Source organism: Oncorhynchus mykiss, chromosome 12 (genome assembly GCF_057628025.1).
Source record: "Oncorhynchus mykiss isolate SJ-2025 chromosome 12, ASM5762802v1, whole genome shotgun sequence".
Classification (NCBI taxonomy): domain Eukaryota; kingdom Metazoa; phylum Chordata; class Actinopteri; order Salmoniformes; family Salmonidae; genus Oncorhynchus; species Oncorhynchus mykiss.
The window spans coordinates 56,010,177-56,032,342 of NC_143033.1; the positions used below are offsets into that span (position 1 = coordinate 56,010,177).

General features: G+C 45.9%; 1 protein-coding gene across 4 annotated transcripts in view; it reads left to right on the plus strand.

The window, feature by feature from the left end:
- LOC110537794 (actin filament-associated protein 1-like 1) overlaps window positions 1-22,166 on the plus strand; it is a 36,639-nt gene that overhangs the window by 8,138 nt on the left and 6,335 nt on the right. For 2 of the 4 annotated variants that reach the window (XM_021624182.3, XM_021624183.3), the window contains exons 2-8: window positions 19,434-19,559; window positions 19,720-19,803; window positions 19,946-20,031; window positions 20,116-20,236; window positions 20,349-20,447; window positions 20,562-20,773; window positions 20,949-21,221. In XM_021624182.3, coding sequence (XP_021479857.3) covers window positions 19,434-19,559; window positions 19,720-19,803; window positions 19,946-20,031; window positions 20,116-20,236; window positions 20,349-20,447; window positions 20,562-20,773; window positions 20,949-21,221 — 1,001 coding nt within the window. Of the gene's footprint in view, window positions 1-8,990; window positions 9,960-19,433; window positions 19,560-19,719; window positions 19,804-19,945; window positions 20,032-20,115; window positions 20,237-20,348; window positions 20,448-20,561; window positions 20,774-20,948; window positions 21,222-22,166 lie in introns of those variants that run through there. The other 2 variants (XM_021624184.3, XM_090192794.1) reach the window with 2 other exon arrangements.

Below are 22,166 nucleotides of genomic sequence, written 5' to 3' on the forward strand. Positions count from 1 at the left end.
GAACTGAGACCTAATTTTCATGACCTGTCCCTCCTCTGACCTCTGAGAGTGTCACGGATAGCCAAGCAGGTCGTAGAATAATGATAAGAGACATAGAGAGAGCTGTTCAAGCACGCACATCCCTAAGAGGCTTGGAGACATTTTATGAATGATTTGAATTCCCTCCTCAAATCTCACAAAGCGCCCTAGTAAGCCCATTACACAACCATCCTCACTGTTCACTTCTCAAGTATGTCGGTTATACTGTAATGTGTGTGTGCAGCATATTCTAGACTTCACAATATTCCTCCATCTCAGTGGAGCTGTTGGGGGTGTTGTTCTGCAAATGCACAAATATAACTCCCGTGACTGCATGATTGTAGGTCTCATGACTGGGTCTTTAGCTGAGGAGTCTATCCACTCACAAACACACACACACACACACACACACACACACACACACACACACACACACACACACACACACACACACACACACACACACACACACACACACACTCTTGTATCTCTTCCATTCTTCTGCAGTATGGTCTAAAAAAAGGGTTTTGTGAAGAATGGGGGGGTCCTCTGCAGAGCATTGTCACAAACTTCCTGTTGATTTGCACTAAACTGTTTTGTGTTGAAATAATGGAGAGCAGCATCCTGAGTCTAAATAGAGACATTCAAAAAAACAACTGAGACTGTAAAAAAATTGTTGATGCTATGGTATGTTATTCTTGCGATGTGGTGGTGGCGTCTTGACAATGAGGATGCGGCCAAAGTAAACATTTTTTTTGTAGACTTCCTGAAGCCTCAAAGTCAGTCACACTGACCAGTTGTTGTGATGGAGCATAGACCACCTCTGGGAGATGGATGTTCTCAGGAAATATCTCTTATCTCCTGAACGTGTCTTATAATGCTTCACTTCACTTCTGTTCTCATTACCTTTTAATCTTCTGAGGACTGCCCTGGTGTCATTACTATGTAATGACACATGTTGCCAATGTCATCCTACAATGCTGTCCTGTTCTTCCCCTCCCTCTGAGTGCTGTGGCCTGTTGTCTGTCTGAGTTCTGTGATTGACCCAATCCAACTTGTTGTTGTTGTCAACATTGAATTACATCCTCCCTCCCACCAAGGCCATGTGGCCTCCATGTGACCGGGCTCTGGTTGCACAAAGGCCCTTTCTGTGGATCCCTCCGCAGTCCTCACTGAGTGTGATGAACAGCAAGCCTCTTTCCCGCAACAGCTGATGTGCATCTTCAGAGGGAGTCTGTCCTGTCCTTGGTTGTGTACTGTAGGGAGGACAGGGCAGGTCAAACCAGAACACATAGCTCTCTTTCCTCTCAGCTCTCTCACATAGCTCGCTCTTCTCCTAGACTGGAGACCATCGTTGTGTGCAGATATATCTCCCTAAGCTTTGGTCTGGAGAGCACATTACTGGACAGCGAGATAGGAGACATACAGCAATGTGATATAATTAAGACTTACAGACAGAGATAGAATCCGCTGATCTTATGTGCGATGCAAAGGTAAAAGAAGGTGATGGGATGAAGGCGATGATGAAGTGCATTTTGGATGTAGCAGGGACGAGCGTATAGGAATAGGAAGCTAAAGGGTTGATAGAAGCTGCTTCATCAGCCTAGACGGGAAATCTCAGCTGCAGGACATAAGGTGCTGATCGTGGACAATAGAAAAAGGAGAGCCGAACAGGCCCCCATTAACATCGACGGGACTGAAGTGGAGCAGGTTGAGAGTTTCAAGTTCCTTGGTGTCCACATCACCAACAATCTATCATGGTCCAAACACACCAGGACAGTTGTGAAGAGGGCATGACAACACATTTCCCCCCTCGGGAGACTGAAAAGATTTGGCATGGGTCCCCAGATCCTCAAAAAGTTCTACAGCTGTACCATCGAGAGCATTGCATCACCGCCTGGAATGGCAACTGCTCGGCATCTGACAGTAAGGCACTACATAGGGTAGTGCCTACGACCCAGTACATCACTGGGGCCAAGCTTCCTGACATCCAGGACCGATATACTAGGCCGTGTCAGAGGAAGGCCCAAAAAATTGTCAGAGACTCCAGCCACCCTAGTCATAGACTGTTCTCTCTGCTCCCGAACAGCAAGCGGTACCGGAGCGCCAAGTCTAAGACCAAAAGGCTCCTTAACAGCTTCTACCCCCAAGCCATAAAACTGCTGAACAATTAATCCACCCGGACTATTTACAATGACAATGCCTCTGTTCATCGGGATCTTAATGAAATGGGTTTCAAAGGCTGAGCAGCCCAACAGAAGCTTAAGAGCACCATGCGCAATGCCAAGCATTGTCTGGAGTGGTGTGAAGCTCGCCACCATTGGACTCTGGAGAAGTGTGAATGTGTTCTCTGGAATGATGAATCGTGCTTCATCATCTGGCAGTCCGATGGATGAATTTGGGTTTGGCAGATGCCAGGAGAACGCTACCTGCCCGAATGCATAGTGCCAACTGTAAAGTTTGGTGGAAGAGGAATAATTGTCTGGGGCTATTTTTCATGGTTTGGTCTAGGCCTCTTAGTTCCAGTGAAGGGAAATCTTAACACTACAGCATACAATGACATTATAGACGATTCTGTGCTTTCAACTTTTTGGCAACAGTTTGGGGAAGGCCCCTGTTTCAGCATGACAATGCCCCCGTGCACAAAGTGAGGTCCATACAGAGATGGTTTGTCGAGATCGGTGTGGAAGAACTTGACTGGCCTGCACAGAGCCCTGACCTCAACTCCAACGAATACCTTTGGGATCAATTGGAACGCCGACTGCGAGCCAGGCCTAATCGCCCAATATCAGTGCCTGACCTCATTACTGCTCTTGTGGCTGAATGGGAGCAAGTCCCCTCCTAGAAAAGTGGAGGCTGTTATAGCAGCAAAGGGGGGACCAACTCCATATTAATGCCCATATTAATATTAATGATTTTGGAATGAGATGTTCAGGGAGCAGGTGTCCACATATCTTTGGTCATGTAGTGTATATACAGTGGGGCAAAAAAGTATTTAGTCAGCCACCAATTGTGCAAGTTCTCCCGGGCGGTGTGTTTGCTTGTTTGGAGGTGACCAAATACTTATTTTCCACCATAATTTGCAAATAAATTCATTAAAAATCCTACAATGTGATTTTCTGGATTTTTTTTCTCATTTTGTCTGTCATAGTTGAAGTGTACCTATGCTGACAATTACAGGCCTCTCTCGTCTTGGGAGAACTTGCACAATTGGTGGCTGACTAAATACTTTTTTTGCCCCACTGTATAAACTACCTTTCAAAAGTTTGGGGTCACTTAGAAATGTCCTTGTTTTAAAAAATAAATCAGATTTTTGTCTATTTAAAATAACATCTAATTCATCAGAAATACAGTGTAGACATTGTTAATGTTGTAAATGACTATTGTAGCTGGAAACGGCAGATTTTTTATGGAATATCTACATAGGCGTACAGAGGCCCATTATCAGAAACCATTACTCCTGTGTTCCAATGTCACGTTGTGTTAGCTAATCCATGTCTATCATTTTAAAAGGCTAAGTGATCATTAGAAAACCCTTTTGCATTTATGTTAGCACAGCTGAAAATAAATAAAACGGGCTTTCTTTAGACTAGTTGAGTATCTGGAGCATCAACATTTGTGGGTTCAATTACAGGCTCAAAATGTCCAGAAACAAATAACTTTCTTCTGAAACTTGTCAGTCTATTCTTGTTCTGAGAAAGGAAGGCTATTCCATGCGAGAAATTGCCAAGAAACTGAAGATCTCATACAACGGTGTGTACTCCCTTCACAGAACAGCACAAACTGTCTTGAACCAGAACAGAAAGAAGAGTGGAGGCCCCGGTGCACAACTTAGCAAGAGGACAAATACATTAGAGTGTCGAGTTTGAGAAACAGATGCCTCACAAGTCCTCAACTGACATCTTCATTAAATAGTACCCGCAAAACACCAGTCTCAACGTCAACCGTGAAGAGGCGACTCCGGGATGCTGGCCATCTAGGCATCTTCCCCCTGCCCTGTACTATAATGATGGGGTTGTAACATAATGAAGAGTGGGTAATGACCAAATGTTTGGTCTTGACAAGTAAGGGTGGGTAATGAAGAAAAATATAATTAAAATGAAACAAAAAGGAGATATGACTGATATGCATTTTTCTACGGCTGGCCATGCTTTCCACCTGGCTTCCCCTACCCCAGTCAACAGCCCTGCACTCCCCACAGCAAGTCGCCCATGCCTCCCCGATTTCTCCTTCACCCAAATCCAGAGAGCTGATGTTCTGAAAGAGCTGCAAAATCTGTACCCCTACAAATCTGCCAGGCTAGACAATCTGGATCCTCTCTCTCTAAAATGATCTGCCGAAATTGTTGCAACCCCTATCACTAGCCTGTTCAAGCACTCTTTCGTATCGTCTGAGATTGCCAAAGATTGGAAAGCTGCAGTGGTCATCCCCCTTTTCAAAGGGGAGACACTCTAGACCCAAACTGCTACAGAGCTATATCTATCTTACCCTGCCTTTCTAAGGTCTTCGAAAGCCAAGTTTACAAACAGATTACCGACCATTTCGAATCTCACCGTATCTTCTCCGCTATGCAATCTGGTTTCAGAGCTGGTCATGGGTGCACCTCAGCCACGCTCAAGGTCCTATATGATATCATAACCGCCATCGATAAGAGACATTACTGTGCAGCCGTATTCATCGACCTGGCCTAGGCTTTCGACTCTGTCTATCACCACATTCTTATTGGCAGACTCAACAGCCTTGGTTTCTCAAATGATTGCCTCGCCTGGTTTACCAACTACTTCTCTAATATAGTTCAGTGTGTCAAATCGGAGGGCCTGTTGTCCGGACCTCTGGTAGTCTCTATGGGGGTGCCACAGGGTTTAATTCTCGGGCCGACACTCTTCTCTGGATACATCAATGATTTTGCTATTGCTGCTGGGGATTCTCTGATCCACCTCTACGCAGACGACACCATTCTGTATACTTCTGGCCCTTCGTTGGACACTGTGTTAACTAACCTCCAGACGAGCTTCAATGCCATACAATTCTCCTTCCGTGGCATCCAACTGCTCTTAAATGCAAGTAAAACTAAATGCATGCTCTTCAACCGATCACTTCCCGCACCTTCCCACCTGTCCAGCATCAAATCAAATCACATTTATTTATATAACCCTTCGTACATCAGCTGATATCTCAAAGTGCTGTACAGAAACCCAGCCTAAAACCCCAAACAGCAAGCAATGCAGGTGTAGAAGCACGGTGGCTAGGAAAAACTCCTTAGAAAGGCAAAAACCCAGGAAGAAACCTAGAGAGGAACCAGGCTATGAGGGGTGGCCAGTCCTCTTCTGGCTGTGCCAGGTGGAGATTATAACAGAACATGGTCAAGATGTTCAAATGTTCATAAATGACCAGCATGGTCAAATAATAATAATCACAGTAGTTGTCGAGGACTGATTTGGCAGGCGAAAACCTCTCTGGACGGCTCTAACTTAGAATATGTGGATAACTACAAATACCTAGGTGTCTGGTTAGACTGTAAACTGTCCTTCCAGACTCACATTATGCATCTCCAATCCAAAATGAAATCTAGAATCGGCTTCCTATTTCGCAACAAATCCTTCACTCATGCTGCCAAAAATACCCTCATAAAACTGACCATCCTACCGATCCTCGACTTCGGCGATGTCATTTATAAAATAGCCTCCAACACTCTACTCAACAAATTGGATGCGGTCTATCACAGTGCCATCCGTTTTGTCAGCAAAGCCCCATATACTACCCACCACTGCGACCTGTATGCTCTCGTCGGCTGGCCCTCGCTTCACTCTCGCCGCCAAACCCACTGGATCCAGGTTATCTACAAGTCTCTGCTAGGTCAAGCCCCGCCTTATCTCAGCTCACTGGTCACCATAGCAGCACCCACCCATAGCATGCGTTCCAGCAGGTAAATCTCACTGGTCACCCCCAAAGCCAATTTATCCTTTGGTCGCCTTTCCTTCCAGTTCTCTGCTGCCAATGACTGGAACGAACTGCATAAATCACTGAAGCTGGAGACTCATATCTCCCTCACTAGCTTTAAGCACCAGCTGTCAGAGCAGCTCACAGATCACTGCACCTGTACATAGCCCATCTGTAAACAGCCCATCCAACTACCTCATCCCCATACTGTATTTATTTATTTATCTTGCTCCTTTGCACCCCATTATCTCTACTTGCACATTCATCTTCTGCACGTCTACACATCAGTGTTTAATTTCTATATTGCAATTACTTTGCCACCATGGCCAATTTATTGGCTTAACTCCCTTACACTACCTCATTTGCACTCTCTGTATATAGACTTTTTATTTTCCTTTTTTTCTATTGTAATATTGATTGTATGTTTGTTTATTCCATGTGTAACTCTGTGTTTGTATGTGTTTGTGTCGAACTGCTACGCTTTATCTTGGCCAGGTCGCAATTGCAAATGAGAACTTGTTCTCAACTAGCCTACCTGGTTAAATAAAGGTGAAATATATATATATATATATATATATATATATATATTTTTTTTTTAAATGCAAGCCTAATGCCTAACCAGTTAAAAATAGGATAGCTGTAGGATCCATATTTTGTCGATTGCTCATTAATTGGCATGGTGTCATCACTGTGTAGATGTCCTGGACCTTAGGCAATATAATTGTAACAAGTTCAATGCTCAGCGATAATAGTAATATTGTTCCTTGTACTTGAGGGGGGTCCTTCTCACTGCCTTATGGTGAGGGCAACACCATAGCCATAGGCTAGGACTGAGATGCTGCTTCATCCACCACTTGACAAAACTCATCTTGACCTTCCAGAACACAACACACATTTTCCCACAGCCAAGGATTCTCAAGACTTCTTCGATAAGCACATCAAGCCCAACACACAAGGGGACAAGCCGACAGATGGAACCTCATGACTGGCTCATTATGCAGGTATGCTATCCACAATATTGGACAGCATACCTGCATCTCAGTCTTAGCATGCGTAGCCGGGATCTCACCTCGTTGTAGGTCTCCCTCTGTTTAGCAAATTGGCACATAGGTCTGGGTAGATGCTGATCCTCTTCCCTGCATAGGTCAGACCCCCGCATTCCGCAGCAAGGTAAACAATTCGCCGCTTGACTTCAAACGTGTGGATCCGCACAATCATACATCCGAGATCTGCTGCGGAGTTGACCTGTGCAATGCCCAGTGTTATTCAGCAGCATAGGACCCAGCTTCTCCTGCCCGAACACTTCATAGAAAAGATTGCTCGTGAAGGAAGTGACTAGCACTAATTTCCGGGAATGATTTTCAATTGATTCCGTTTTCTCTTTGAGGAGTTTGTGTTATTCCTTCCAACTTGGCTTGTGCTGTTTCCAGGTCATGGAGCCGCACCTCTGTCACATTGGCGATCTTCTCCAGGCTTTCCACTTTGGTTGAATAGGTATCCCCTTTAGCAGTGAGCACTGCCAATGATTCATTCACCGGTTTTATTTGTAAATGGAGGGCAGAGGTAAACGCCTCACGAACAATCTCAAGTGTAGTAGAGGCCAGCTCTTTCTGTTGTCTGGTGTTGAGAGCCGCTGTGTTTCCACAGTTGAATTGTGGCCGGACAAATTCTAGCTGCTGGAGCCTAATAAACCTACTAGTTATTTATTGTCACACAATGAATGTCCCACGCCCTGACACGATGTTAAGTATTGACAAGTTTTAAGAAATGCGTTTGTTAATTCATAGCAATTTGCAGAAGAAAGCCACAAAAAAAAGCCACGCGTTTCAATGTATGCCGCCAGAACCACAACTCACCGGACTGCATTGTCCCCGTTTCTTCAAGAGCATTGTCATTGTTTCATTTTGGCCCTTGTCTGGACAATGGTGTATTGTTAAGGTGCGGAAAGGCTGAATGAAAGGGGCTTGAATGAAGGCTCAGGATAACCTCCCCTCTCTGTGTTTGTGACCTACCACAGTGTAGGATGTAGCTTTGTTGAATTACTGGAGACATTACGGTTGTCACAACCCCTTGGCGGTGTCTACTTTGGCTCTGTTGGATTAGCACAAAGATCTTTGGTAAGTACTTGTAAATATAAGAGGCTGTCTGTTTCTTTGTTAGTGGTAGCATCAGTGCAGGCTTATTTGACATTACTTTTACCACAAGCCAACTTTGATGATACTGGATAAAGTTCTCAGGGGAGAGAGTACACGTCAGGTTTCATGGTCTTAGCTGACAGCTCTGTGATCTGGGATTGTTGACAGTTGACAGGCAAGGCTTTGTTGACCTGAACTCACAGAACCACGGCAGGGGTCAAAAGTCATAGTGTTCAATCACTCTGTGTAGGTGTGGCTGCAGGGGAACGTGACTAGATGAGGCCTCTCTGAGCACTGTGACTGTACTAAACTAACTGTAACACCCCCATGATCCCCCGGCCAGGCAGGCTGACACACTTCCCAGAGGTGTGTAGGATTGAGGGTGTTGCATGGGAACGCGAGCAGCGCGGAAACTGGGCGGAAGGGTGGACGGGCCCCTCTCTGCCCCAGGCAGTAGGGTTCACACACAGACAATGGAGCCCTGGAGACCCAGGGCCGTGGAGTTGTGATTGCACCCCACACCGCTAAAATAACACACACATCCTACCGCACCGCTTAGCCTGCTTCCGCTCCGATCCCCTTTTCCTCTTTTTCCTCATCCTTGTATCCTCATACACACATACTGTAGTATATTCATGCACTCTCCCTCTCTCTTACACACTCTTTCACACACACACACACACACACACACACACACACACACACACACACACACACACACACACACACACACACACACATCTCTTTTGTATAGCAGCAGAACTACGTTTTTTTCTTATTTTGTTTGGCTTCATTTCCTTGTTTCAAGGGGAAGGAAACCGACCATTCTCTGTGGAAACAATCTGCTGTCCTTCAAACATCTCTCAATAAATTAGAGTGAAATTCCATCTGCTTACTGTGAGAGAAAAAAAGTCAGCAGCCATTCATTAGCTTACAAACAGTCTCTCTAAAGACACACTCAAACGACAAGTCTTTTTTTAAAGATGGAACCAAAGGAGCAGTGAAGCTGATTCATATGCATATGAAGCTCCTTGGTATGTCTGAGTGTTGAGTCTAGTGAGTTGGAGGAAGTGCTGTCCTGCTGTGAGTGCGTTGGCAGGTATTTGGCTCAGCTCAGTCAGCGGCTTTTGGGGTCACCATGGTTTCCTTGTGTGTCGGCTGTAGCCGTGAGGACGTGTCAGAGTGTGTCAGTGTGGTGAGCAGTTAGAGAGAGGCAGCAGTGTTAAGGTCACTGGATCATCCTCACCCCCCACCGGATATTCTCTCTGGAGCGAGAAACCCAACCCAACGCTATTCTTGTTGGATGGAAACCTTTTAGTGACTGACTATGCACGCAATGAGACATCCATGGTGGTTTATTAGACATTGCCCAGTGATCTGTCATGTAATTGCGAGTCGATAACCCCATCACATCATCTCCAGCAGAAGTCACTTACTTCATAAATCATTGAGCTTTGACTATCATCCCCTTCCTTTTTTTTGTGATCCAGTTTCAACCACCAGAGACCAGACCCTGGGAAGTGGAACTCCTCAAAGAGAAGTAGAGATGAAAGTCTTTTTGAGTAGTTCCACCCCCCAGAGGGAAAGAGAGAGGGAGGAAGAGAGAGGAAGAGAGAGTATAGGAGGTGGGGTGTAACAGCGAGAGTCAATCATTTGAGCCCAGCCTACTGTATACCACAATACCAGGGAAGGAGAGAGGGAGTGAGGGTGAGGGTGAATGAGAGTGACACCTCAGCCGAACTGTGTGTTTAGAGCTCTGCAATCCCAGAGACAAGCACAGCTGATGTGTGGATTACCACAGCAATTCTCACTGGAGCTGTTTTTGGAAAATGGTGGGCTTCTCTTCCTCTTCAGCTGTTGAAGCCGGTAAGTAACCAAATTGACTGCATGCCTGCATTATACTTGGTCTTGGCAGCCCGCTATTTGTCCCTCAGTGGTCTGTGTGTGTTGTGTTTGTCCCAGTCTCTCAAGACTGTAACATTTGAGTTGGAAATACACTAAAAGTATGTGGACACGCCTTCAAGTTAGTGTATTAGTCTTTTTCAGCCACACCTGTTGCTGACAGGTGTATAAAACCGAGCACACAGCCATGAAATCTACATAGACAAACATTGGCAGTGGAATGGCCCATACTGAAAAGCTCAATGACTTTCAATGTGGCACCGTCATAGGATGCCAACAACCTTTCCAACAAGTCAGTTCATCAAATTTCTGCCCTCCTAGAGCTGCCCTGGTCAACTGTGAGTTGTGACGTAGAAACGTCCATGAGCAACAATGGCTCAGCCGCGAAGTGTTAGGCCACACAGGCTCACAGAAAGGGACTGACGAGTGGTGAAGCATGAAGCGCGTAAAAATCATCTGTCCTCGGGTGCAACACTCACTACCGAGTTCCACGTTCCACGTCAGCACGAGTTCCACGTCAGCACAAGAACCGTTTGTCTGGAGCTTCATGAAATGGGTTTCCATGGCTGAGGAGCCACAAACAAGCCTAAGATCACCATGTGCAATGCCAACCGTTGGCTGGAGTGGTGTAAAGCTTGCCGCCATTGGACTCTGAATCACATTTCCCCATCTGGCAGTCCGACGGACAAATCTGGGTTAGATGGATGCCAAGAGAATGCTACCTGCTCGAATGCAAAGTGCCAAGTGTAAAGTTTGGTGGAGGAGGAATAATGATCTGGGGCTGTTTTTGATGGTTCGGGCTAGGCCCCTTAGTTCCAGTGAAGGGAGATCTTAACGCTAAAGCATACAATGACATTCTAGGCAATTCTGTGCTTCCAACTTTGTGGCAACAGTTTGGGGAGTGTCCTTTCCTGTTTCAGCATGATATTGCCACCGTGCATTAGCGAAGCGAGGTCGATACAGAAATGGTTTGTTGAGATTGATGTAGAAGAACTTGACTGGCCTGCACAGAGCCCTAACCTCAACCCCATTGAACACCTTTGGGCTGAATTGGAACACCGACTGCAAGCCAGGCCTAATCACCCGACATCAGTGTTTGACCTTACTAATGTTCTTGTGGCTGAATGGAAGCATATCCCTGCAGCTATGTTCCAACATCTAGTGGAAAGCCTTCCCAGAAGAGTGGAAGCTGTTATAGCAGGAAATGGGGGACCAACTCCATATTAATGGCCATGATTTTGGAATTAGGTATTCGACGAGTGTGTGTCCACATACTTTCGGGCCATGTGGTGTAGTTGTCTGTGTGTAGATCGTGTGTACAGTCTTATCAGAGGTCCTACTGAACACTGTATCTCCACTTCCTGAGGCTATGTGGACATTTTCTCAACTAATTATCTCTGACCCTGTCTACTTTTCAGACAGAGTTCTGTTTTGATAGGACCAATTCATTTCCCTTGCTCGTTCATTCATTCATTTCGACGTTGGTGTGTTATGACAGAGATATCTGTTTTACGTCTTGATACCTGCCATGTTTCTCTGGATAGCTGTGTTCTAATACAAACCGTCCAAGTTCATCTCATGAACATTTTTGTCAGTCAAGGCCCTTTAGACATACAAAGACAATTTTATGACTGAATCCGGTGTTGTTACATGCTGGAGCTCTGTCATGTTAATTAGGTTCCTTCTGTGTGGTATAACCTGAATGTTGCCTCAACTGTTCAAATAAGCTGACCAGGCAACGTCTGACTCTCTGACCACCCCAGACATTACGGCACCCCACTTCTAAACAACACTCTTACTGGGCTATATTCAGACGATTGCGAAATCATATGAAATCATAGTGTGTGTGTTTTGTGCTGAACTTGTTTGCCCTTGTTTCAGAGGTAGGCCTAATGGTGTTGTTGTGTTATGATGGAGTAACTGCTGGCAATGCAGACATTCAAGAGAGCAGACCGCTTTTGATAAGATTGTGGAAGATCCTGACTGTGCTAACATAACCTTACAATTAGACTTGTTTCCACATGAATGCATCTGCTCACAGAGCACTTCAGGTCTGTGCTTTGAGGCATGTAAGACATGGTGAAGGTCCAGTGGGCAGAGAAATGAAACACTTTAACCGACAGGTTGTTTGATCTGCTATGAGCAGAGATAAAGACAACAACCTTTTGGACTAAAGCAAAAGAAACAGTCCCTTATTGTAGTGATTAGACCAGGGGAAAACATCTCTCAGATCCAGAGACCTCAAAGAAAACAGGTGGTCTTGAGATTACTGAGATTACTGTCTGCACACGCTGAGTTTTTCAGTCTCTTCCCTACCACTGTGTGTGTGTGTGTGTGTGTGTGTGTGTGTGTGTGTGTGTGTGTGTGTGTGTGTGTGTGTGTGTGTGTGTGTGTGTGTGTGTGTGTGTGTGTAATGCTCCTCTCCAGGAGAGACCCAGGTCCAGTGACTGGTACTGCAGTTCTGGTGTCTCTTCACTCAGCTCCAGGAATGCCCCACTAAATCAAATCGAATCAAATCAAATTTATTTATATAGCCCTTCGTACATCAGCTGATATCTCAAAGTGCTGTACAAAAACCCAGCCTAAAACCCCAAACAGCAAGCAATGCAGGTGTAGAAGCACGGTGGCTAGGAAAAACTCCCTAGAAAGGCCAAAACCCAGGAAGAAACCTAAAGAGGAACCAGGCTATGTGGGGTGGCCAGTCCTCTTCTGGCTGTGCCGGGTGGAGATTATAACAGAACATGGCCAAGATGTTCAAATGTTCATAAATGACCAGCATGGTCAAATAATAATAATCACAGGCAGAACAGTTGAAACTGGAGCAGCAGCACGGCCAGGTGGACTGGGGACAGCAAGGAGCCATCATGTCAGGTAGTCCTGAGGCATGGTCCTAGGGCTCAGGTCCTCCGAGAGAGAGAAAGAAAGAGAGAATTAGAGAGAGCATACTTAAATTCACACAGGACACCGGATAGGACAGGAGAAGTACTCCAGATATAACAAACTGACCCTAGCCCCCCGACACATAAACTACTGCAGCATAAATACTGGAGGCTGAGACAGGAGGGGTCAGGAGACACTGTGGCCCCATCCGATGACACCCCCGGACAGGGCCAAATAGGAAGGATATAACCCCACCCACTTTGCCAAAGCACAGCCCCCACACCACTAGAGGGATATCTTCAACCACTAACTCGGCAAGGCCGAGTATAGCCCACAAAGATCTCCGCCACGGCACAACCCAAGGGGGGGCCCCAACCCAGACGGGAAGATCACATCAGTGACTCAACTCACTCAAGTGACGCACCCCTCCTAGGGACGGTATGAAAGAGCCCTAGTAAGCCAGTGACTCAGCCCCTGTAATAGGGTTAGAGGCAGAGAATCCCAGTGGAAAGAGGGGAACCGGCCAGGCAGAGACAGCAAAGGCGGCTCGTTGCTCCAGAGCCTTTCCATTCACCTTCACACTCCTGGGCCAGACTACACTCAATCATGACCCACTGAAGAGATGAGTCTTCAGTAAAGACTTAAAGGTTGAGACCGAGTTTGTGTCTTGAGCTCTATAGGAGCTCTATAGGAGAAAGCCCTGCCTCCAGCTGTTTGCTTAGAAATTCCAGGGACAATTAGGAGGCCTGCGTCTTGTGACCGTAGCGTACGTGTAGGTATGTACGGCAGGACCAAATCAGAGAGATAGGTAGGAGCAAGCCCATGTAATGCTTTGTAGGTTAGCAGTAAAACCTTATAATCTACAGATAAGATAAGAGATGTGAAGCCTCTCATCTACTGAGAGAAACAACTGATCACCAGGGTAGCTGATGAGCAGATGTTTCTGTATAATGAAATGGTCCTGTCATGGGTTTGAGGGTGCCAGGAAGAGAGGTGTGGAAATTCATCCAAAATGTGTAATCCAAAATCTGGAGTTCATTCAATCCAAGATGGCGTAGCAGTCGGAAGCGTGTCTTTGTCTTCTCCTGTCCTGTCCCATGTATATATTGTTTTCTTCGTATATATTTCGTATAGATTTTAATCTCACTTTCCATCTACGGACTGACAATACTCTCCTGCAACCTGCCTCACCCAATGTGTTACAGATCTGCTATTTTTATACTTTAGAACCGGAACCCCTTTCAGAAGCTAGCCAGCTAACTAGCTACTAGCTAGTAGTCAGTTAGCCAATGCTAGCGGTCCTCACCGTTAACTCTGATATCAGCCGGCCTCAACCTGGTCAATTCCTGCCAGTCTGCACAGCTCGATATCAACCTTGAGCATATCGGACTGCTTTTTTTCTACCACCGGATTCCTACCGCAAGGTCTGCACCTTTACACCGGAACTTCGCAGCTAGCTAGCTGCTATCCGAGTGGTTACTCCTGGTGAACGTCTTGTCCCGAAGCAAGCACCAGTTAGCCTGGAGCTAGCCTGGAGCTAGGCCCATCTCCCGGCTAGCCAAAGAGGTCCACCAGCCAATTCTTGGGCTCTTTTACAAATTGGCCTGGACCCTTTACTGCAAACATGGAGCCCTGCCGATCCATCACGACTGGTCTGCCGACGTAACCGTCCGAGGTGGTCTCAACAGGCTCTTTCGTTGCGACGTCACCGGATGCCCATCTGCTATCCCCGGGCCCGCTAGCTGTCTGAATCGCCGTGTCTCCAGCTCGCCTAGCGTAGCAGCGACTACGGAGTTGGCTCCTTGACTCATCTAGTGCTACTCATTGGACCCTATGATCCCTCAGCTAGACATGTCTCTCCCTAATGTCAATATGCTTTGTCTATTGCTGTTTTGGTTAATGATTATTGTCTTATTTCACTGTAGAGCCCCTAGCCCTGCCCAATATGCCTTAGATAGCCCATTTGTTCCAACCCCACACATGCGGTGACCTCACCTGGATTAACTGGTGCCTCTAGAGACAAAACCTCTCTCATCGTCACACAATACCTAGGTTTACCTCCACTGTACTCACATCCTACCATATCCTTGTCTGTACATTATGCCTTGAATCTATTCTCCCGCGCCCAGAAATCTGCTCCTTTTACTCTCTGTTCCAAACGCACTAGACGACCAGTTCTTATAGCCTTTAGCCGTACCCTAATCCTACTCCTCCTCTGTTCCTCTGGTGATGTAGAGGTTAACCCAGGCCCTGCAGCCCCCAGCAACACTCCCATTCCTCAGGCGTTCTCATTTGTTGACATCTGTAACCGTAAAAGACTTGGTTTCATGCATGTTAACATTAGAAGCCTCCTCCCTAAGTTTGTTTTATTCACTGCTTTAGCACACTCCGCCAACCCTGATGTCCTAGCCCTGTCTGAATTATGGCTTAGGAAGGCCACCAAAAATCCTGAAATTTCCATCCCTAACTATAACATCTTCTGACAAGATAGAACTGCCAAAAGATGCAGAGTTGCAATCTACTGCAGAGAGAGCCTGCAGATTTCTGTCATACTATCCAGGTATGTGCCCAAACAATTTGAGCTTCTACTTGTAAAAATCCACCTTTCAAGAAACAAGTCTCTCACCATTGTCGCTTTTCATAAACCTCCTTCAGCCCCAAGCTGTGCCCTGGACACCAAATGTGAATTGATTGCCTCCTATGTATCTTCAAAGTTCATACTGTTAGGTGACCTAAACTGGGATATGCTTGACACCCCGGCCGTCCTACAATCACACATATTATTAAGGAACCTACCCAGTACAACCATGGGGCACCCTCTTAGATATCATCTGAACCAACTTGCCCCCCAAATACACCTCTGCTGTCTTCAACCAGGATCTCAGCAATCACTGTCTCATTGCCTGTGTGCGTGATGGGTCCGCGGTCAAACGACCACCCCTCAACACTGTCAAACGCTCCCTAAAACACTTCAGCGAGCAGGCCTTTCTAATCGACCTGGCCCGGGTATCCTGGAAGGATATTGACTTCATCCCGTCAATAGAGGATGCCTGGTTGCTCTTTAAAAGTGCTTTCCTCACCAACTTAAATAAGCCTGCCCCATTCAGAAAATGTATAACTAAGACCAGACATAGCCCTTGGTTCACCCCAGACTTGACTGCCCTTGACCAGCACAAAAACATCCTGTGGCGTTCTGCATTAGCATCGAATAGCTCCCGCGATATGCAACTTTTCAGGGAAGTCAGGACCCAATATACCAATACAGTCAGTTTGGAAAGCTAAGACTAGCTTTTTTTTCTTTTTTTTTGTTGAATTTTACCCCTTTTTCTCCCCAATTTCATGGTATCCAATTGTTTAGTAGCTACTATCTTGTCTCATCGCTACAACTCCCGTACGGGCTCGGGAGAGACGAAGGTCGAAAGTCATGCGTCTTCCGATACACAACCCAACCAAGCCGCAGCTTCTTAACACAGCGCGCATCCAACCTAGAATCCAGCCGCACCAATGTGTCGGAGGAAACACCGTGCACCTGGCAACCTTGGTTAGCGCGCACTGTGCCCGGCCCGCCACAGGACTCGCTGTTGCGCAATGAGACAAGGATATCCCTACTGGCCAAACCCTCCCTAACCCGGACGACGCTAGGCCAATTGTGCGTCGCCCCACGGACCTCCCGGTCGCGTCCGGTTACGACAGAGCCTGGGCGCAAACCCAGAGTCTCTGGTGGCACAGCTGGCGCTGCAGTACAGCGCCCTTAACCACTGCGCTACCCGGGAGGCCCCAAGGCTAGCTTTTTCAAACAGAAATTTGCATCCTGTAGCACTAATTCCAAAAAGTGTTTGGACACTGTAAAGTCCATGGAGAATAAAAGCACCTCCTCCCAGCTGCTCACTGCACTGAGGCCAGGAAACACTGTCACCACCGATAAATCTAAGATAATCCATAATTTAAATAAGCATTTTTCTATGGCTGCTTTCCACCTGGCTAACCCTAACCAGCCAACAGCTCTGCACCCCCTGCAGCAACTTGCCTAAGCCGCCCTGCTTATCCTTCACCCAAATCCAGACAGCTGATGTTCTGAAAGAGCTGCAAAATCTGGATTACTACAAATCAGCTGGGCTAGACAATCTGGAACCTCTCTTTCTAAAATGATCAGCCGAAATTGTTGCAACTCCTATTACTAGCCTGTTCAAACTCTCTTTCGTATCGTCTGAGATCCCCAAAGATTGGAATGCTGCCGCGGTCATCCCCCTCTTCAAAGGGAGAGAAACTCTAGACCCAAACTGTTATAGGCCTATATCCATCCTGCCCTGCCTTTCTAAAATCTTCAAAAGCCAAGTTAACAAACAGATCACCGAACATTTAGAATCCCACCGTACCTTCCCCACTATTCAATCTGGTTTCCGAGCTGGTCATGGGTGCGTGCACCTCAGCCACGCTCAAGGTCCTAAATAATATCATAACCGCCATCGATAAAAGACAGTACTGTGCAGCCGTGTTCATCGACCTGGCCAAGGCTTTCGACTCTGTCAAACACCGCATTCTTATTGGCAGACTCAATAGCCTTGGTTTCTCAAATGACTACCTCGCCTGGTTCACCAATTACTTCTCAGTTAGAGTTCAGTGTGTCAAATCGTTGTCCGGACGTATGGTAGTCTTTATAGGGGTGCCACAGGGTTCTTATCTCTGTATATATCTATGATGTCGCTATTGCTGCTGGGGATTCTCTGATCCACCTCTACGCAGACGACACCATTCTGTATACATCTGGCCCTTTTTTGGACACTGTGTTAACAAACCTCCAAACAAGCTTCAATGCCACACAACACTCCTTCTGTGGCCTTCAACTGCTTTGAAATGCTATTAAAACTAAATGCATGCTTTTCAACTGATTGTTGCCGGCACGCGCCTGCCCGATTAGCTTCACTACTCTGGACGGTTCTGACTTAAACTACCAAAAGGTGTCTGGTTAGACTGGTAACTCTCCTTCCAGACTCACATTAAGCATCTCCAATCCAAAATCAAATCTAGAATTGGCTTCCTATTTCGCAACAAAGCATCCCTCACTCACGCTGCCAAACATACCCTCGTAAAACTGACTATCCTACCGATCCTTGACTTCGGCGACGTCATTTACAAAATAGCCTCCAACACTATTTTGTCACCAAAGCCCCATATACTACCCACCAAAGCTACCTGCATGCTCTCGTTGGCTGGCCCTCATTATATATTCATCGCCAAACCCACTGGCTCCAGGTCATCTATAAGTCTTTGCTAGGTAAAGCCCCGCCTTATCTCAACTCACTGGTCACCATAGCAACACCCATCTGTAGCACGCACTCCAGCAAGTATATTTCACTGGTCATCCCCAAAGCCAACACTTCCTTTGGCCGCCTTTCCTTCCCGTTCTCTGCTGCCAATGACTGGATGAATTGCAAAAATCACTGAAGATGGAGTCTTATGTCTCCCTCTCTAACTTTAAGCATCAGCTGTCAGAGCAGCTTACCGATCACTCTATCTGTACACAGCCAATCTGTAAATAGCACACCCAACTATCTCATCCCCATGTTGTTATTTATCCTCTTGCTCTTTTGCTCCCCAGTAATTCTACTTACACATCTATCACTCCAGTGTTAATGCTAAATTGTAATTATTTCACCTCTTTGGCCTATTTATTGCCTTACCTCCCTACTCTTAAAAATTTGCTCACACTGTACATAGCTTTTTCTATTGTGTTATTGACTGTACATTTGTTTATGTGTAACTCTGTGTTGTTGTTTTTGTCGCACTGCTTTGCTTTATCTTGGCCAGGTCGCAGTTGTAAATGAGAAATTGTTCTCAAATGGCCTACCTGGTTAAATAAAGGTGAAATAAAATTCAAAAATTGAAAATTTGGACACTGCTGAGAAGTTCTCAGGGATAAACATTAAAGGTTGCTCTATTTCCCGTGCTAAGTGACCTGAGCAGGGGATTTTTTTATTACTGATAACAACCAGGATGCAAAGAATTCCAGTAGTCTGGTCTTTCTGGTTTATTTCCCTGCATGTAGTTTAAAATAGCTCCTTAACATTTACGGCTAAGTGATCATAATCTTCGGGCAACCAAAAAACACTCCTAATTTGCCCAATGGGCGAATGCCTCTCAGACCTTAAAGGGTTACTTCAGGATTGTATCTACTTAAACAGAGTCAGATGAACACATGGATACCATTTGTATGTCTCTGTGTCCAGTATGAAGGAAGTTATAGGTGGTTTTATGAGCCAATGCGAACTAGCGTTAGCACAATGACTGTCAATCATTGATTCTGCTTTTGTGACTATCATACCCGTTTATTGCATTAATCTGCCAGACCCCACGTTATTATTATATTGTCTGGGTTCTTCCAGCCACCGTGTCTATATAACCAGATATCTGAGGTTAGCTCTTCCCAAAGCCACTTATGTTGTCAGCACAGAGTTGACCTATGAATATAGATTTGCTCAGTCATTTTATTGTACAATCTCTTGAAATTGTCTCTCATTGTTTCATACATGACCTCTGACCTATGTTCTTTCCCCCCAGCGATGGAGTACCTGGTGAGTGAACTGAACGTGTTGCTGAAGCTGCTGGACCATGAGAGTGTGAGCACAGCCACAGCAGAGAAGATGAGTGTGATCCGGAGCCTACTGGGGCAGCTGCAGCCATCAGGTGAGTGTGTGTGTGTGTGTTCCAAGGGGGTGTTAATCGTCGACCATGTCATCGACGCCCAGAAAGCAGTTGTTGTTGGGTGTTAACTGCCTTGCTCAAGGTCAGAACGTCAGATTTGTGTTCATTTTTTCCATGTACTCAGTTTTCTTCTCTGTTAAAGTGAATGGATCAGACTTCGTATACATGAACACTTCCCTTTATGGAAATGGCACCAGCTTTGTGGAATCTTTGTTTGAGGAATTGGGTGAGTTAAATATCATATCTGTATTATTTCATATGACAGAAGGAGAACTTGCTAGACAATCCTGGTATACAGTAGCACATTATTTAATTCTTAAAGTAAATCTTGAAAATGATTTTATATTTTATTGTCCCACTCCCAACAGATTGTGACCTGCATGAGCTCAGAGCCTCCCCAGAAGAACTGAAGGATCAGGTAGAGGAGAAAACCTCCAAAATACCGCCGTCGAAAGTAAGATAGCCTTTTTGACTATACTATATAATTGCGTGTATAACACATTCGTTATTTTGCCTAACCCTAACCCTTTTCCCCTAGAGTCCCACTGACACCCCCCCTCCTCTGCCAACCACCCCTCCACCAGAGGACTACTATGAGGAGGCAGTGCCCCTGGACCCTGGCACGGTGCCCCAGTACATCACCAACATCGCCACATGCAGTGAGTACTCACATTTCCTCCCAACAGTCACCTATAACCATCTGAAGTCATTGTCCATACACATTGTTATTATTAGGTTACATCTAATCTGTTACCTCCTGCTTCCTTCTAGTCAGCTCAAGTCCCCTAAATTCCATTGAAGATGCATACTATGAAGACGCTGACAACAACTACCCAACCACCCGAATCAATGGCCCGCGGAAGAACTCCTGTGAGTATGAAATCGTAACACCCTGTTGAGATGAATGTGTTTGTGTGCTCTATTTGCATATTAGGAGGGAGAGAGGGGGAACCTTCTTATCCATTAACCTTTGTTTTTCTCCAGATGCTGATTCAGATGCGCTGAGCAGCTCCTATGAGTCGTACGATGAGGAGGATGAGGAGGCGAAGGGCCAGGACAGGACTCGGCGGTGGCAGTCAGAGGAGAACTCTGTGGGCCCCATGAAGGACTGTCGCATCTGTGCCTTCCTGCTGCGCAAGAAACGCTTCGGACAGTGGGCAAAACAGCTGACCGTTGTCCGTGACAACAGATTACAGGTAGGACAACAGGAACTTTTCGGCTGTCGGTTGCATGTGTTTATTATTACATGTTTATTACACACCAAGGCTGAGGTAACTAAGACACATTTTGACATATGCATATGCAGTGAAAATAATTTTTTAAGTCCCTTGTAGAGTATGAAAAAATATTTTTGTGCGTCTTTCTCTGCAGTGCTACAAGAGCATCAAAGACAGCAGCCCACACATTGAGCTGCCGCTGAACCTATGTAACGTCATCTACATCCCCAAAGAGGCACGCCGCAAGAAGCATAAGCTGCGTTTCTCCCTGCCTGGGGGAGAGGCCTTGGTGCTGGCTGTCCAGAGCAAGGAACAGGCGGAGCGATGGCTCAAGGTGATCCGGGAGGTGGTCAGTCAGGCCAGCAGCAATGACGGATTAGAGGGCTCTTCCTCTCCTATGATCCAGAGGAAGAAAGATCTGGACAAGGTGGGCTGCCCCTCAGTAACCCCGTTGGCTACCACACTCAGCCTATAGGTCTGTAATCCAACACACTGTATGCACTGAACAGACCCCTATGGGACCCCCTGTTTTCCTCAAACAGACTCAGACACTCTGGGAACTGGTGCTATGTTTAACATCCACATATATCACCATGCTGCAGTAACCAGACAAACAAGGAAGTGTGATTGGTCCGCACTCAAAAAGATGTCACATAAAGCTTCCTGCATTCTTTTTCTTATTTTCTTTTCACCGCATCAGGGATAGTGTACACAGACGTTTTGGCTTCACAGCCTTCTTCAGAGTGTAGGTACAGTTTTCTTTTAATTCAAAGAATAATTTGTAAAGGATATAAGTAGCAGGTGCTTCTAATCAGGGTTGCCACTCATCTGCCAATCAGGGACGGGTCTTTTCTGGTCTACCTGTATACAAATTAGTCAGAAAGAAGTACGGAGTTAAAGGGTATGGCAGCGGGCACGAAGGGCAACTCTCAAATCAATCGCCCCAGGTGTCCGCTCACCTGAATATATCACATCAATTCATGAGTTAGCCCACCACATAGGACATCAGGCAAAGCTGTTCATGAATATGTGGGTCCAACTCATAAACAACATACAAAATCTGATATGGATAGTGTTCTTGTATAACAGTATAATTGAGGCTTCTAGGAAGGAGGTGAAATTGAATTCTTTAAGATAGAGAATTTAATTTATATATCTACATGGCTTCTCTTTGGAGTAATTTGTTGTCACAGTAAATAACCAGACAGAATGAAAACAGTCCAGTGAAGAGACAGACAGACATACTCCCTGATTTGACACCCCTGGTGAAACACTGCCTGGTCTTTATCAGTTGATGGTGTGTTTACTCAGTGTCAATACTCGATCAGAGGGGGGTTGACGCTCATGCTGCCTTGCTGACTGTGGGAAGGAA